Genomic DNA, 16,210 nt, shown 5'->3' with positions numbered 1-16,210 from the left:
TGAGGAATTGTCTGAATATTTATCAGTCAAACATTTAGAAGTGTTTTTTTCTGTTATCTTATTGCACGTGTCATTGAGTACTCAGTATAGATCCAACTGTAAAAAAAGACATTAAATGGATTTGTGTGGATGAAGAATATATAGCAGAGGTGGGTGGGAATGAAGAAGTTAGATATGAATATATTATATGGCTGAGTATTTTAAAATTCAAATGTTAATCATGCATTAATAGTCTGTGACATTTCTAATAACATAAGTGTCTAAAATCCAGCAAGACATGGAATATGCAGAAGTTACCAGACCAGGAGGCTTGTTTGTACCACATGTACTAAGATGCAGAGCAGATCTAAGATGTAAGAGCTTTTCAGACATTGCCTGAAACTGATAAAGTAGCTAAGCAGCCAGCACATACTTCCTAATCACTATTGCAAGCATTATTTTGCCCTGTGTAGCCTAGCTGCCAAATGCACCCTTACCTGCAGCCCTAATCAGTACAAATGCAGGCCAGTTTTTTCAAGCTTCATTTGTTTCCTAATGGTAGTACCTAAATTCATATTTAGACGCTGGCTGCCCAGTTTTTGAGGGTGCTAGAAATCTGCAGCTTTTTTTTAGAGCTTTGCACATTGGATCCTGTGAAAATAATGGTGTTTACATAGATGCTCAAAAATTGGTTTGGATATTCTCCCTCTGTCAGGCAGAATTCAGACCAGTAGCATCCTCCTGCTCCTGCTGTACATTGGCTCTGTGGGCAGTGTCACAGAACCTCAGCAGGCAATTTCCCATGAGCTAAAGGGAAGGCCAAATACTCCGTCTTTTTTAATCTGGTCCTAAAATGTTACAGCTAAGATCATATCATAATGGAACTGTTTGTACTTCTAAGCCCATTTTTTAATTGCATTTTCCGTACCATTAGAGTATGAGCAGCTCAAAAGTGCTGTAACTGTATCGCTTATATCATTTTACAGAATATTTTTACCATTGCTATTATTGGAACATCATCCATCCTTGTTCTTGAGAACCACTGTAACAAGCCAGTTAGAGTTCAAATTTTATAATATTGTATTTCTATAAATGAATTCTATTGCAAGAAAAAAATGGAATCTATTATGCCATCATTAGCACAATGATGAAAACAGAGGCAGCAGAGCAAGCCAAAGAACAGTAGTCACCATCTAAAACAGCTGAGTAATGTGGAGAGCTGTAACCTTTCTTGTTATCAGATAAAGACTGAATAGTCTTCCAAAGTACTGTTCTTACTAATTTCATCACTTGTTGGGGTATACTGGAAGATGAAGTTGTCTAGGTATGTAGAAAATTTAAGTATGAAGACATTTATCTACTTGTCTCATTCTACAGAGCAAATACTGTTGGTTTGGTGTGGTTTTTTTCTCATGTTACATAAAAGTACTCAGTAATGGTGCCACATGCAGTGCATTGTCCTTCTGTCCCTGTGAAAGTGTTTGAGAGCCTACACACTCAGCAGACTATGAACTTTGATACTTTGGACTCAGGATTTCAGGTAGCTTTTGCCTTTGCTGCAAGAGATAGAACTTCTTTCACTTCTGTATCTTGTTCCCCAGAAGGTTATCTGGTATGGAGCCTAGATATCAAAGGCTAGAAGGATCCAGATTTATGGTGCATCATTATAGATAATTACCATGCATATTTACTCAGGGGAAGAAACTACTCAGTATCCATAGCCCTAGGACACGGAGGATGAAGAGAAACTTCTCCATTGGCTCCATAGGCTCTGGATAGAAGAAATCCCCTGAGCTTTCAGACAGAGACGTCCAATTGAAATAAAATTAGAGACAATTCCAATTGATATATCATAGTCTGGCTTGCTGTTGCTCGTGGCATTAGCATTTGCTAACCTGTGCTAAGCCAATTTTGTGAGACAGTTGGGAGTTTAACAAACCTATTTCAAATTTCATTTTGGAAGACTCTCAAGCATGGGGGAAACTGGTTGTGGTTTGTTCATTGCAGCAGATGGTATCCCATTTGGTGTTTGTTAGCTTTGTTTGCAGCTCAATATTTTGTTTCTAGGGGAACTCAGTAAGTTAAATAATTCATCTCTCTAATGCATTAAGAGTCTAATCCAAAGTCTACTGAAGTCAGTGCAAAACATTTGATTAACTACCACATACACTGAATCAAATGCCAGGTCCTGTACAGTGAGGAGCATTGCAGATGCACTCTAGTGAAGAGAACAATACAGGCCTCTGCCTCTGTCTTTCCATGGAGAATTTTCTGCCTGCAAAGAAAAAAAAAAATGAATTTTCAAATTCAAACAAAGAGCTTAACAGTTAGGAGTGTGGGGCTGTAGAGATAATGTTCTGGCTGCCTGTCCAAATTGCTAAATCTCTTTTGCTATTAAATTCCCCTTTTTAAAATAAAGAATATAAGAAATACCTTCCAGCTACATTTAGAATTTAACCCAGTACTTGTAGCAGAATGCTTTGAGGACATTGATGGAGCCCAGTAGTGATGCTAAGTAAATAATCACTTAATGTACTCATCAGGACTCTTACTCAAGATAGGGTCTTGCACCACAAGAACTAACCACAAACCATTGCTAAGGAACTTTCAGAACGTGAGAGGCCATGAGTTTTGCATTAGCAGAGCTGTGCTGCCTTCAACAGTCCTGCTATCCATGCAGAGCTCTTCTAAAAGCCCCGTGGCCAAAATTTTTATTCCATTCTTACAAGAATTCAAACCCTGAATAATCTAAAACATTGAAGAAATCAACATTTAAAAAAATGGATTTATATGTCAGTAAATATCAGATGTCTGTTAATTTTCAGCAACAATATTCAAATTATGTGCTTGGGAGCTACTTTATTGAGTCCAATTTTCCTGTTTGTGCCATCTTTAGTCATTCAGAAAATGAGTGCATATTACCTCTACAGTGTATCTGCATGAATTCCAGTTGTATTTTAGTCCTCCTAGTGGCCTATTATATTAACAATATTATCATCTCTATTTTAGACATAGGAACACGTTCTGCATTACCAGTATTCACAACAGTTTTCAGCATTAACACTGCAGTAACCTTATATTGGTAAGGTCAATAAATCTTCTAAAGCATTTGTACAGAAAATGCACTCATGTGGCTGGCTGTCCCTTCACTTCTACATTTCTGTATTTATATATATACAGACTGAAGCAAAATCAACACAAAAAAAGGGAAGTCCACAGTGAGGAGACTGAGTCCACATCTCCACGCTGAATTCCTACTTTGATCGTTCCTGACAAAGATTTCCTTACAGTCAAAGAGGGGATCAGACCCTGCAGAACTGTGGTTCCCAACATACGCTTCTACTGTGCTTCCTTTCTCTGGAAAGCAAACAAACAAGGCCTTGTCATAAAAACATCTCACATTCTAGTAGGAGATTTTTATAGCTTGAATAGATTCAGCAGAAGTGTTTGCCAGCCTTATAGATCCTGTAAGCTGCTTAGCCTGAACCTGAACCTTAATTTGCTGAAAAGGCAAAGGTGAAAAGACAAAGGACTGTTGAGTACATTTGGCTTTCACTCCTTGCTGTTTCCAGGCTGTGCCCCTCAAAGAGAGTCTGCAACCACTAATACCTTGACCAGATCCAAGTGAATGATATTTTCTATGCTTTGTTCAAACAAAGTAGGGTAGAAGTTCTCTTGACCAGAAACAGATGTATCTAAAGGATGAAGCAAACAAACCTAAAAACGTAGACTAGCATTCCTCCAGATAACACCCAAATGGTATGTTTGTTAATCACAACATGTATCACTGCTTTATTTATTTTTTTAAGTTGGGAGGCAAGCTGAACACTTCATAAATTTCCTGGCTGTAGGAACATCCATCTGCATTTCCAGCAGTGGTCTTCTCAATGCTCAGCGTTATTCTGGTTATTTATTCACTGTGCTTCTTTTTGATCATCATTTAGAGCTGGGCAAAGCAGTATCATCTGCAGTCTGCATTTGTGACAAGAATTGCCGATTCTCTGCGTATAGTCGTATCTCACATTTCCTTTTGCATTAATCCATATAGTTACCGGGTCACAGCCCAGGACTGCATCCTTTCCTCGATAGGAGATTAGCAACAATCTTTATTTTTTCCATCAGCATACATTTTATTCCACTGGCCAAAATATTAAATCTAGTTTTAGCCTGTTTCTATCTTGAGATTGTTACCACCAGCATAGGCATACTGTTTTCAACCAGTAACTGACAACTGTGTCAGATGCTCCAAATGACATGGATCCTCTCAAGCAATCAGGCTTCAGTATTCAGGCACGTACCAGGTACTACATAAATCAGTCAAAGAGGCCCCTTCCACAATGTCAGTCCAGCACGAGACAATTGGGAGGGCTGCCCGAGGAAGCAGAGCTGTGACAGCTGTGCAGTTCTGGCTTCTGATGGATGAAGGCTAGATGGATGTATGTGTTTTGTTTGTGTTTGTGCAAAATAGCATTTTAGAAAAAGTAAGCATCTTAAGAGAGCAAGAGAATCAGCAGTGATAGTGGTAGTCAATCAAAACTGGAATAATGGTGGAGATGAGACTAGGGGAATTAAAAAGGAGGACACCAGTGTTCCTTTAATACCTGGAGCATGTCTATGGGATAAGGAATCAGCAGTAGAGCAAATATGTCAAAGTTGCTCCAGAAAAGCATTTTAACTTTTGGGTAACACAGAATTGAGGCCTTGAAAACAAACACAGCTAAGAACTCGACAGGTCTGTGAAGCCCTTTACTTGCTCAATTCAAACCACTGTTCTTCCCAGTTCCACCATTTTGGGCACTAAGCAGGAACTTGGGTCACAGTATGATCTTCTGAGCCAGCAGTGCAAAGCTCTGGGCACATTTGTGTGTGCAGCCCTACCTTGTTGGAGCTCCTTTCCTCTCCAGCACCTTGAGCAGGGTGCCATGCAGCAGGCACCTGCAGGTTCCCATGCCTTTGCAGGAATCTAGGAGCTTATGCCAGCAGGCCTCTGTGTTAGCAAACATGTCCTCAAGCACATCTGAAACAGCCATGAATTTCTCAGCTTTTTAATTACATTTTTTTACTTGATTATCTTCCAACAGTGTTTTTTTCTTGTTGTTGTTTTTTTCTAATTCTTGATTAATTTTTGGTTGGCTATTTAATACATTGTTTGGTTAACTAATCCATGTAGCTGTTTGTAATTATTGCCTTACTATAAAATCATCGTAATAGAAGGTTGGCTGTTGTTTTTTTTTGTTTTGTTTTCTTTCCAGTAGAATAACAAGTTATTTTATTATTCAAACAGGGCTTACTTCCTGCTGTTTTCAATAAGATTTTTAATAAATATGTAAATTTAAAAATTAATTTACTGCATACGTTTGGCAGCATGATTCTTGAACTGACAAAAGTTTGATGGATTGTAAAATTATCCCCCCTAAAAATCATCAGTCATAGTAAACAGAATTTATCAACCCCTAGTAATTTTACAGCTTTTTCTTCATCTTATCTTCTGTTAGGAACTCACTTAGAATTGATTATAATATAGTATATTTCTAGAACCGTAATTCATTCATAGATTAATTAGATTTTAGGTTAATATCCCATCATGGTATGGGACATGAGCCAACAGTGTTTTCCAGTTGTTACAGAACTGCAGCAGAGAACCTTGATTACTATTCCCATGTGGTTTAACTGCCAAGACTAATCACTAATCAAATTCAAACCACATAAAATGGAACATCCTTCATAGCATCTATTTTCTAGCTGACTTATACTATGGACTCTTTATTGATATGACTGGGTGTACTGAAATGAACTAAATGTTGCAAGAGAAAATTTCTCTTTCAGTTTGGTTCTGCAACATTTATCTAAAACTTTTGCTCAAAGTTTTTGTGCCTCTGCCCCTCAAATTCTCTGCCCTTCAGCAAAGATAAATCATTTGCATAGATTTAGAAAGTGCATATAAATATCTGTACTATTAGGTAGGATTTGATAGCAGATGAACCTAAGCACAAGTTTCCACTCTGTAATTCATGCTTTGCTTGAATGAGTACTGAAAATTGTGCAGATCATAATACTACCTTAAGAGATGGCAAGTGCATTAGTTGCACCTGTGCTGTCCCTTGCTCTGATTAGGAGGGAACTTTTGTAGTCTCATTGCCCAGGATCAGAAAACAGCATGCAGATAGTTCAGCTGCAACAGGTCTACTGAGAAGGCAGCCTGCTTACAGCTTGTCCTTCTGCTGCCTCCAGGAGTGCTTGCCAGTGCCACCTGTGACATGATCGCCTAGCTTCATCCTGTAAACCACATCTGTCATTGAGGTAGGGCCCAATTTACCTTCTAATGTAAGAGGGTATACCTGGGGAGCTTTGTTAGTTGTTTCCAGAGGCCAGGTGTCACAGAAAGGGCAATGACTTCTGGTTTGATTCATTCGAAGTGAAAAAGTCCACTGGCAGGGAGTCAATTGAAATCTGGAATGGAGAGAAAAATGACAGCTTCTAAACAAACTCTCTTATTGGGATGGGGTTGGGGGTTAAGCACATAATTAAGACTTTTTTTAAGAATAAAGAAAATCTATAGTTCTGCTTGGTGGGAGTTTGGAAGAGATGTCATTCTGATGCGCATGCACCAAGTACACATATATGGAGGTTCCCTCCACGGTGACTGAATGTGCAGTCTTGCAGAAGGGGACTGATGGGTCTGGAAAGATTGTTTTTCTCTTCCCAGCTGTCCTCATAAGAGGCTAAAAATGAGAAAAATGTTTTCTGTGAAGCTCAATTCTGAGTTTAAATGACGTTTGTGAATCATCTTTAGAACTTGTAAGAAGGACATTCCCCTCTTTTCCTCTGCAAATCTTCCAGCAGAGATTTGTACTCGTTGAACTCACCTGCAGATATGGCAGCCCTATTTGTGCATATGACAAGCTAGTTCTCGTAACTGGGAGAATTATTACTATTTTGTGTCTTCATACTGCTGACTCACTCTTGGTCCTGCCACTAACATCCCTCCGTCTTGATCTGCACCTTCTGTCCTTTTGTCCTTAGCTCAGTTGATGTACCTTGGGTATTCAGAGGCTACCCTGAAGTGAATCTGGTCCAGTACTCAAAAGAGAGATTACTAGTGTGGAAAATTACTACCCACTGCCAACTGCCATTTGCAGTATAAGTCTTGAAGAGCAATTCCGTTTTCCATCAGTATGCTGGGTGACTGACATACAGACATTACAGGCCAGGAACTCAGACATCACTAGAGTGAGGAGATAAGTGCCCTTGTAATTACCAAAATAAATAGTCTTGTTCAAAAAAGCCAAAGGTGGGGGATGAAGACAGGTAAGAACACAGCTAATACGTAGGAACAGGAGTCTGAGAATAGCTCAACCATACAGAAAAATGACCCCGATTACTGAAAATGTCAGCGAAATTACATGTTGTATGAGTATGATCCTGCATTTACTGGATTTGAGACAATTTTATTTTATTTTTTATTTTTGCTACAGTCTAATGTTGGATAGAATTTGTCTCTTTAAGAGCTCAATTTTGCATTAGCTTTCAAAAATCGTTATTTTACTACACTTTTCCCCCTCCTTGATGCAATTCTAATTGGATATCTCAATTGAAAAAAGATTCCTCCAAGCTCTTAGTCAAGGCTAAAACTGTAATCCATTGTTTATAAAGCCCATTCTTTATTGAAACAAGCATCAACGCCTTCATCAAAATAACTCCTCAGCAGGACAAACCTCTTTATGCTAAAATATTGTGTGGTAAAATTAACTCTGAAGGCTGATCAGTGGAGATGAGGACCATATTGTTCCAATAACATTCAGCAGGTTATGGCTGACAAAATGGCCCTAAGCATAAAGGAATAGTATTGAATTTAAAATGGCTCTCATGTTCAATAACTTTGTTGCCAAACTTATCTTTCAGCGTGATTTTTTTTCACTGTGATTTTTTCCCATCACTGAAAAATAAGTACAATTTTGTTATTGAACTCCCTCCATGAATAAAGCTAAAAGGATCTCTGAAAAGTAAAGCAAAGTATCCTCTGCATGCCTTGTTCATGTTCAGTCTCTTATGTTCTGAAAACTGAAGATCAGCTTCCTTTCTCATCATGGATGCCTCGCCCTTAATGCCGTGTGATGAGCTCTGGTTGCAGTGAGCATTGCTTTTAGTGGGCTTGTTCCTTCTGTGAGAAGCATAACTGGTCATTCTACCAATGTGAACAGAGCCAGGTCTTGATTATCTTCTGGAAAAAGTATGTGTTTAATTTATTTTCTTTTTAATATATCCCCCTAAACACACTTGACTGAGCACCTGTCTACTACCAATGTAATTACCAATTTCCAAGGGATTATGCTGCCTTACAAAGTTTTAAATAAACTTTGCCCACACATTGTTGATCCACCCAGTGGCCATTCTGATGCTTTGTGAGACAACAAGCATATTTGTGACATTCCTTTCATATTGAGCAAAAGGTAAAAGATTAGACTTACCTTACCTTGAAATTGGGACCTGAAAGTTCATCTTTATTAAATTATGCAGAAGTTCAGAGAGGGTTTTTATATGCCTAATCAGGTCAAACAGTTTTGTCCTATCAACATAGAAATCATGTTCTTTGTAAATTGTGAAGATGACATTCTTGGCATTAGAGTGCTGAGTGTACCCAGTCATCTCATCACTTTGTGAGAACTGTGCTTTTAAAAGCACAAGGCACAGTTCACTAAGATATTTTATCACCTAAACCACACGAGGATTCAAGCCAGACAATGTAAGTCTCAGTTCCTCAGTCCCCTATTCATTAAGCAACAGCTATTTTCTCCAGATCTGCAGCTACGAGTTATACACGGTTCATGCTAATCAGCTTTATTTCCTCTAAGGTAATTTTCTTACAATTGAGGACCATCAGGAATGATCTCCTAAAATTTAAATATATTTCTAGATTGTTACACTTAAATACATTGGGTGAGCTTTGATTCTGTTTTGTTGTTATTATATTACCCATAAAGTCGAATGTGATCAGTAGTCACCCATGTATACATGGCTTTCCCATACACTGCTGTATGAGACTAATGAGCTTAAAAATACTCCATATCTTTTTTTTTTTTCCCCAAGAAAAGAAGTCAGCAAGTATTGCTTATCTTGAAAATCTGATGATGTTTCTTTGAGAATGTCATTTTTGTGCCATATCAAAATATCATGGGGTTTCTGCTCAAGTGGGGAAAAGAAGTGTGATTCATTATTTCAAAAATTATTTTACTGTCAATTGAGAAAATAGATGAAGGCTTCTGATGATATACAGGGGAGAGCAAGTCTTAACTTATTATTGAAGGTTATGCTTTAAAGAGAAAGAAGTTCAAACGTCACATTTTTAGCTCAGCTGTGATACAGCAGAAGTCTGTAATACAGCAGAGGTCGTGCGGTTACAGCTTTCACCTTTGTAGTCTCGTGCACATGTCTGTATGACTGCTTTCAGTTCAGAGTGTTACCTGTCCACCTGACGTTCCCATCAGTCTGGTTAAATGAGACTTCCTTTCCACAGTCTGCCCTTGCATTCTGTCCTGGCCGGCTGACAGAAAGCTGACACACGATAGGAGACCAAAGTGAACCCTTTTTGTGCTACACCTTTGTACATGGCACAAAAATCTGCAGACCAGTGTGTAACACCACAGAGAGGCTACTTCAGTGAGAGGCTACTTCCAGTCCCACCAATATATACCTGATCAGAATACTGCACTGCATCTCAGTACACCTAACTGAACACATTATATATGAGCACTCTATGTAATGCTATAATCCCACTTAGACCCATTGTGTCATAAATACAAATTACAGGACTGCAGGAATCTAAAATGGTAAAACTGAATGTAAATAAGCAGTGGCACTGTGTGATCAAGTTTGCCTTGAATGTAAGTAGACAAAATAACAAACAGAACTTTTAAAAAGGTAAAAATTTAGAAAATTGTTCTCACTGACAATAAAACTTTAAATAATAACAGAAAAAAATGCGAAAATAATTTGTACTTCCTATTAGAGATCAGACTTAAAATGAAAGACCTTGAGTTATACAATTAAATATTGATTCTGTTGATCTATATTTAATTCTCATAGCAATTTAGTTGCTTTTACCCAACAGTGTTTTGCAGTTATACTTCACTTGAAGCAATGCCCTTTTTGCTTTTGTGTTAATCTAAAAACTAAATTGCCCAGTGCATGAGAGACGTAAATAAAGTTCATTTTATTCTTGTGTGTAACCGACTCTGAGCTCCTTAAACTGCTGGTTAACTAAACTTAGACAGCTGGAAAATGCATTTATCCTGCAGAATGGTTCATTGCTAATTTTGGGCTGTGGCATGCCTTATAAGCATAGCCTGACCTGCAGGCAGTCAGAGATTCTGCATGTGACTGCATAGAAGAAGAAATGGACTTGCTGTTGCTTTCCTTTCTGCAGGCCAACTGTGGAGTCCTTCGTAACCATGAACTAGTCCATCCTACTGTGCACCTTCTGTTAGACCTGCAAAATCCTCCTGCCATCCTGCACAGCTGTGACTAGTTCTTGATCACACAGCACTGAAAATGCATTCTACCCACATGTAACCTCTCATTTTTAAAGTTTAAGAAAAATCTATTTGGATGTATTAATGTAGAAATAACACCTATTTATATTGTATCAGTGGAGCTGCAGGCTAGTTGTGTTTTCCTCATTTGCTGTGCTTGAAGTGACATGCCAGATTTTATTATATCGCTAATGGCTTTTAGTTATTCCCTTTAGGATGATGCCAACAAGGAAAGCATTATTCTGATTCATGACTCATGAATTTATTTTGAAGCAATGTGACTTGTGATGAACGTCTGTATTATGTCAGGTAGAGTTTCTCCTAACAACCAGTCAGTGCTCTCAGGTGGTATAAGGCATCCCATAATGACTAACTCCAGAACTCTAGGTGGGAAGCTCTCCACTTACACAGAATAGAACAAATGCTGCCCCTGCCCTGAGACCATAACGGTGTGGGTTTTCTATCCAGAAATAAGGTTAGTATAAGTAAAATAAGCTGTAAACTGATCTGCTTTAGGATGATGGGCCATTGATATTACAAAGACATTGTGAAAATCTTTCCTGAATTGAACCTATTCTGGCTTGGGCCAAAATCTGTGACTACATCTTTTCCCTGAATTTAGGAATGCATAAATGATCATGCTGAATGCAGTAAACACTTTACGTATTCATAGAACAGGTGCAAAATAGTCACCAGCAGAGTCAACACCTTCAGGATGAAATGGCTTTAAGTGTTACTTCTGAGATCAAGAACACACTGTTGGTCCCATCTTAGCTCTTCTAGCAACACTCAACAAAATGCTATCTATCTCTCCTATGGTGATAAAAGGACCTGTTCATTATGCAGAAAGCCATGGTAAATATGGGAAAGATTTTACTGAAGCCTTCGAGGCTGGGTGCTCTGTACGCTGTTACCAAATCTCACCCAGTTCTCATGGATACAAAATGTATGTGATCTGCTGCCAAAATGTTCCTTATCTGCAGGAAAAACTACTGTGACTCCCAAATGCATTAGTGAACTATCTGCTGTAAAATGCACAAAAGTAACATCTTTGGGCCAGCCCCTGTTCTTTGCTGTATCTGTGTCTGCTGAAGTCACAACATACCTGCACAGACTAAACTATATATAGAGATGCTATTCAACCACCTACTTACGTGATTGATCAACAGATTCTAATACTTGTTTTGGTTTTGACTTTTGTTTAATCTAGCAACTGTTGCATCTGCTGTGAAAAATAGGAAACAATGAAAGATGGACCTAAGTAAATATTCTAGTAATTCTTCCAAGCTGTATCTATAGTAACTAGAGAAAAGATTCTTAAAGAACCAGAACTGACATTTGCTGTGAGGCACCAAGTTTACAGAAATTATCAGTGTCTTTTCACCTCTAGGAACATACATAATTTTGTTACCGTGGAAGAAAAATGACTTGCTGATGAAGGAGATGCTTACATTAGTTTCATTGCATAAACATTTTATTTTCTCCCATGGAGCTCAGGATGTGAATGAGTTTTCTTCCACATGCCAAGGATTGGAATGTCATATTTGAATTTTATAGCTGCAAGTATATCATATGAATTATTATCCCAAATGCGTTTTAACAGAAAATTTAATAGATGATTAAAGTGAGCTGTAGTAATAAAATTGTGAGATAAGATCACTCTTATTGTATCAGATATCTGAGTACAGTTCTGGCATATTAATATTCCTTGCCTAAATGTCCTCACGTTCTTGTTTAATTATCGAATTAGCAATAACTGGTGATCCTCACTTCTAGAGTTAACACAATGCCTGGAAGTGTATTGCATGCAAGTAGACTACCTCAAGTGAAAAAAAACCTAAGTATTACTTTCCAGATCATGAGCATTTCTTATACATATTTGCATAGTATTTCAGTAAGGTGCCAAAGAAAGGAATGCAGAACTTTTCTTTCTTTTTTTTTCTTTTCTTTTTTTTTTTTTGACAACGAAGCATGAAGTCATGGAAAAAGAACAACTGAATGTCCTAAAATATTCACAACTTATTTCTGAATACAATTATTGTCTCTAGTAATAAATTTTGCCATGACTTTTAGGTTTTTTCCTTTGTTGCTTTTTTCCTCATGTATAGTAGGTGCTACTGTAATAGTAGCACTTGCACTTGCATGCATGAAATTTGTGAGTCCCATACTATCCACTACTCTGTGTATCTTTTGCCAGTGGGTTGCATTGATGGGCTACATTTCAGTTCACTTCAATTTCATTTGGTTCAGTGATTTTACTTAAAATTTCTAGTGAGTTCCCTGTAGTTCTCTGCAGTTTCTCTAATATATTTGATTAACTGTTAGCTTCATATTAAATGACAAACTAGGATGTGATTAAGCACGATTTTAGTCTAAGCAGTACATGTGAAGTATAATAAATGATTGATACTGCATGTATGTAGAATATACCAATGAGTTCATTCCAGTCTGTCCTGTGATTCAGATCTATTCTTCAGTTGGCCGAAGATCCATTCTTATCTTGAGCCTTCATCTGCACTGCTCTGTACACCAAACATTGTAGGCCTCTCCAGAAAGCACAAATATATATTTTATTGATGTTGTATCTGAGATTTTTCTCATCTGACGTGCACAGAAGTGAAACAGCTGTTTTGACAATAGTGTGTAATATTTCAAATACTAAAGATAATAACTTTTCAAGCTAAAGTTTTTAAGCTAAATTTCTATGGAAGGGTTTAAATTCACGTTTATTACTGCTACCAAGGGTAATATTCCTCTATTTCAGAAAATACTATCATTCTAGAAAGTGAAGATGTAAAATCAGAATCAAACATGATGAACCAAATGACTTTAGCATGTCCTACTGCTTTGCTTAAGCTTGTTTGAAACATTTCATAAGCATACTAACCAGGCATTGTTAGTTTATGAAAAAAACAAGATCATAATGTCAACAATCATTAGATTGGCGTTTTTATATAAATATCCATAAAAACAAGCAATCCAGCTATGTAGGAAGGTCTCCCTCTTGCCCAAGACCTCCAAGGGTGAGCAGTGACTTACTGGAAACCTGAATTTTTCCAGAAATTCTAATGAACATTCACAACTGCAGACTCAGTGACCCACAGCATCCATACATCTGGCCATGTTATGTTCTCAGTGTGCTCAGACTACCATTTCACTTTCTATCTAAACCAAAATACTAATGTCCTAGACTGACAGTAATTTACCGTTGCAGTCTGTGTTATCTAATGGTAATACTGGAAATGAGCAATGGCTTGCACTCTGACAGCGTATCTCAAAATTCTCGCATCTTACCTCTCCCAGCGCCCTATAAAATGTTGAATGTTATCTCCTATTTCTGTGATAATGTTATCTGTAAGAGCAGTTAGTTACAGAGACTTCGGAACACCCTGTATATGGAAGGCAGGTCATTTTTATTGAACTGCTCCCTAAGCTTTTCCCTAACTATTCCTTGGTCAGATCTCTGATTGAAAATGCCAGTAGGTAACAAAGGGATAAAATTGTTCTTGTATAATCCTACTGTGAGTTTTTAATATAATGTGCTAATACATTGTCCGGTGTTCCAGCAGAATTACAGCTCTTCTCAGAGTAGGCCTGGCCAATATCTGATTGATTCTGGCCTGTGGGGATTGGCCCAGTTCACTGTAATTTCCTGTCTTGTTGCTTTCTTTTCTATCGGAGAGGGTTTGGGTTCATAGAAATCAATAGGCTTATACATGCAAAATGTGAGGTTATTTTCTAGCAACTTTCATTTATGTCTGTAAGTTATGGAAAATGTTGTTTTCTCCTCGGAACATGTCTACCTGCCTTTTTTTCTTTTTTTCTTTGCTTTTTTTTTTTTTGGTAGGACTCCAAATTCTTCTCAGACAAATACCAATTTAAACATAACCCCCAAAGTATTCTTACAAGAGAAGATGTAAATTACTGTGAAGATGCTGAAAATGCATAACACGTACAAATCCAGGATATGCTACTTTAATGTTAGTAGCACTGTTTTGTACTTGGAGTCTCTTGGAGTCCTCAGCAGAAGCCATGAGACAATCATAGCTTTGAAGCTATGATTTATCCTAAAATGGGCGTTAATGTTCTATTTATACAATAGAGATTTAAGCATCTAATAATCTATTTCTTCTATCCCTGTGAACTTTGGAAAGATGGTAATTAACGGTGTAGTAGAATAACTTTTTTTTTCTAAGAAATATATTTCTAATACTTTTCTCACTTATTGCAGAAATTGAAGCAAACTGAAGAAACAAAAGAAGATTCTCAGACCAGATTATCTAGAATTTCCCTGGAGTCTCTCAATAAATTTAACAGCAATAACGTACTTTTATTAGAAAAGGAGAACTGTCTGAACAAAGCTGAAGGACAAAAGGAAGAAAACGGAAAGAAGGAAGCATCTTCCTTAAACAGCTCCGATAGGCAGGACGTGGACAATTTGGAGTCCCTGAGCGATTCTTTGTACGACAGCTTCTCCTCTTGTGCCAGCCAAGGCTCTAACGACGTGTGAGGACGCTTTCAGCCGGCTGCAAAGGGAGCACTTACGGAGCTGCAAGCGGGCAGTGAGAGCGGAGTAGGAACAGAACTCACCCCGTGTCACTGTGCCCATGGCAGGCTGTTCTCAGCTTTGGTCTTCATGACACAGCAATAAGGAAGGCAGCACTGCATTTGTCTCAGTACAGGAGACTCAACGCTCCACACAAGTGACTACACAGAGAAAAGTCTTAATTTTGCACTTTTATGAATATTTGTATAGGTGTAAATATTTTGGAAAGATATATTTGTAGGGAGAGATGACAGCAATAAATATTATGTTGGTGCTATGCTCCCGTAATGGCAGATTACTGACTTAAATTGATGTTAATATTAACCAGAAAAGTTAGTAGATTTTTTTATGAAGATTTATACTTATTCTGGTCTTAAAACTATGTAGAAACACTGCGTGTCCATAAACCTGAGCCTACCGAATCATCTGTAAGGAACTTTGTAGACACCTTTTGCAAAATATATTTTTATTTTTAGTGCAATTCCATACAAGCGCTCTAGGGAAGGGTGCATTTCGGCTACAGTGTCGCAACAGGTGTCCTATTGCAGAAGGCGTTTGCTTACAGCATGGCGAGCACATGAATAACGGGGCGGTGCTGCTGGTGCGGACTGCTCAGCTCACGTGCAAGCTGGGAAGGACGGGGTCGGGGCACTGCGCTGCTCTCCACCTCCTCCCATCAGCGTTCCCCATCCATTCCCGAATCTTGTGCTATCTTCTGTCCCCGTTTTGTCTAATTAAATCGTCAGCTCTGCAATAGTTGTTGGTGACACGTGAGGAGCGGTGGGCACGAGCCAGCACCGCTCAGCCGGGCCGCCTGTGTGGTTTTGTTTTTCTACAGAGGCTGTTTATACGTGAGGGAAAGTCTATTTGAAAGGTTCGGTGTATTTTTTCTAGATGTGAAGTATTTATAACTGCTTTTTGTACAGCGACCTGTAAACCAGATTTATTTGGGATATTTCTGACCCCGCGGTTTCTCCAGCACCTGTTAATCTATGAAACGATACTGTATCGTCTGCGTTAATGCTTCGTGCAATTTGTTCTAAGTCATTCCCGCTGTAAACTCGCGTCGACTTTTAAGAGATTTTCACCGAGGCGTCTTTCTTAAATAAACCTCCTCCTGTGTACGCGGGGCTGTGGGAGCGCGTCCCACCAACGG

At 38.3% G+C, this 16,210-nt stretch overlaps 1 protein-coding gene across 3 annotated transcripts in view; it reads left to right on the top strand.

Annotated features, from left to right (window-relative positions):
• Positions 1-16,178, top strand: part of LOC104911850 (nck-associated protein 5-like) — a 32,831-nt gene extending 16,653 nt beyond the window's left edge. For 2 of the 3 annotated variants that reach the window (XM_010714062.3, XM_010714061.2), the window contains exon 5: positions 14,740-16,178. In XM_010714062.3, coding sequence (XP_010712364.1) covers positions 14,740-15,018 — 279 coding nt within the window. In that variant the 3' untranslated portion in view covers positions 15,019-16,178. Of the gene's footprint in view, positions 1-6,210; positions 6,280-14,739 lie in introns of all 3 variants that reach the window. The other variant, XM_019617341.2, reaches the window with a different exon arrangement.
• Positions 16,179-16,210: the final 32 nt, after the last annotated feature.

The sequence above is a fragment of the Meleagris gallopavo genome, chromosome 7 (assembly GCF_000146605.3).
Source record: "Meleagris gallopavo isolate NT-WF06-2002-E0010 breed Aviagen turkey brand Nicholas breeding stock chromosome 7, Turkey_5.1, whole genome shotgun sequence".
Taxonomy (NCBI): Eukaryota; Metazoa; Chordata; class Aves; order Galliformes; family Phasianidae; genus Meleagris; species Meleagris gallopavo.
The sequence above is the reverse complement of the archived record's forward strand: the minus strand, read 5'-3'. Positions and strand labels throughout refer to the sequence as shown.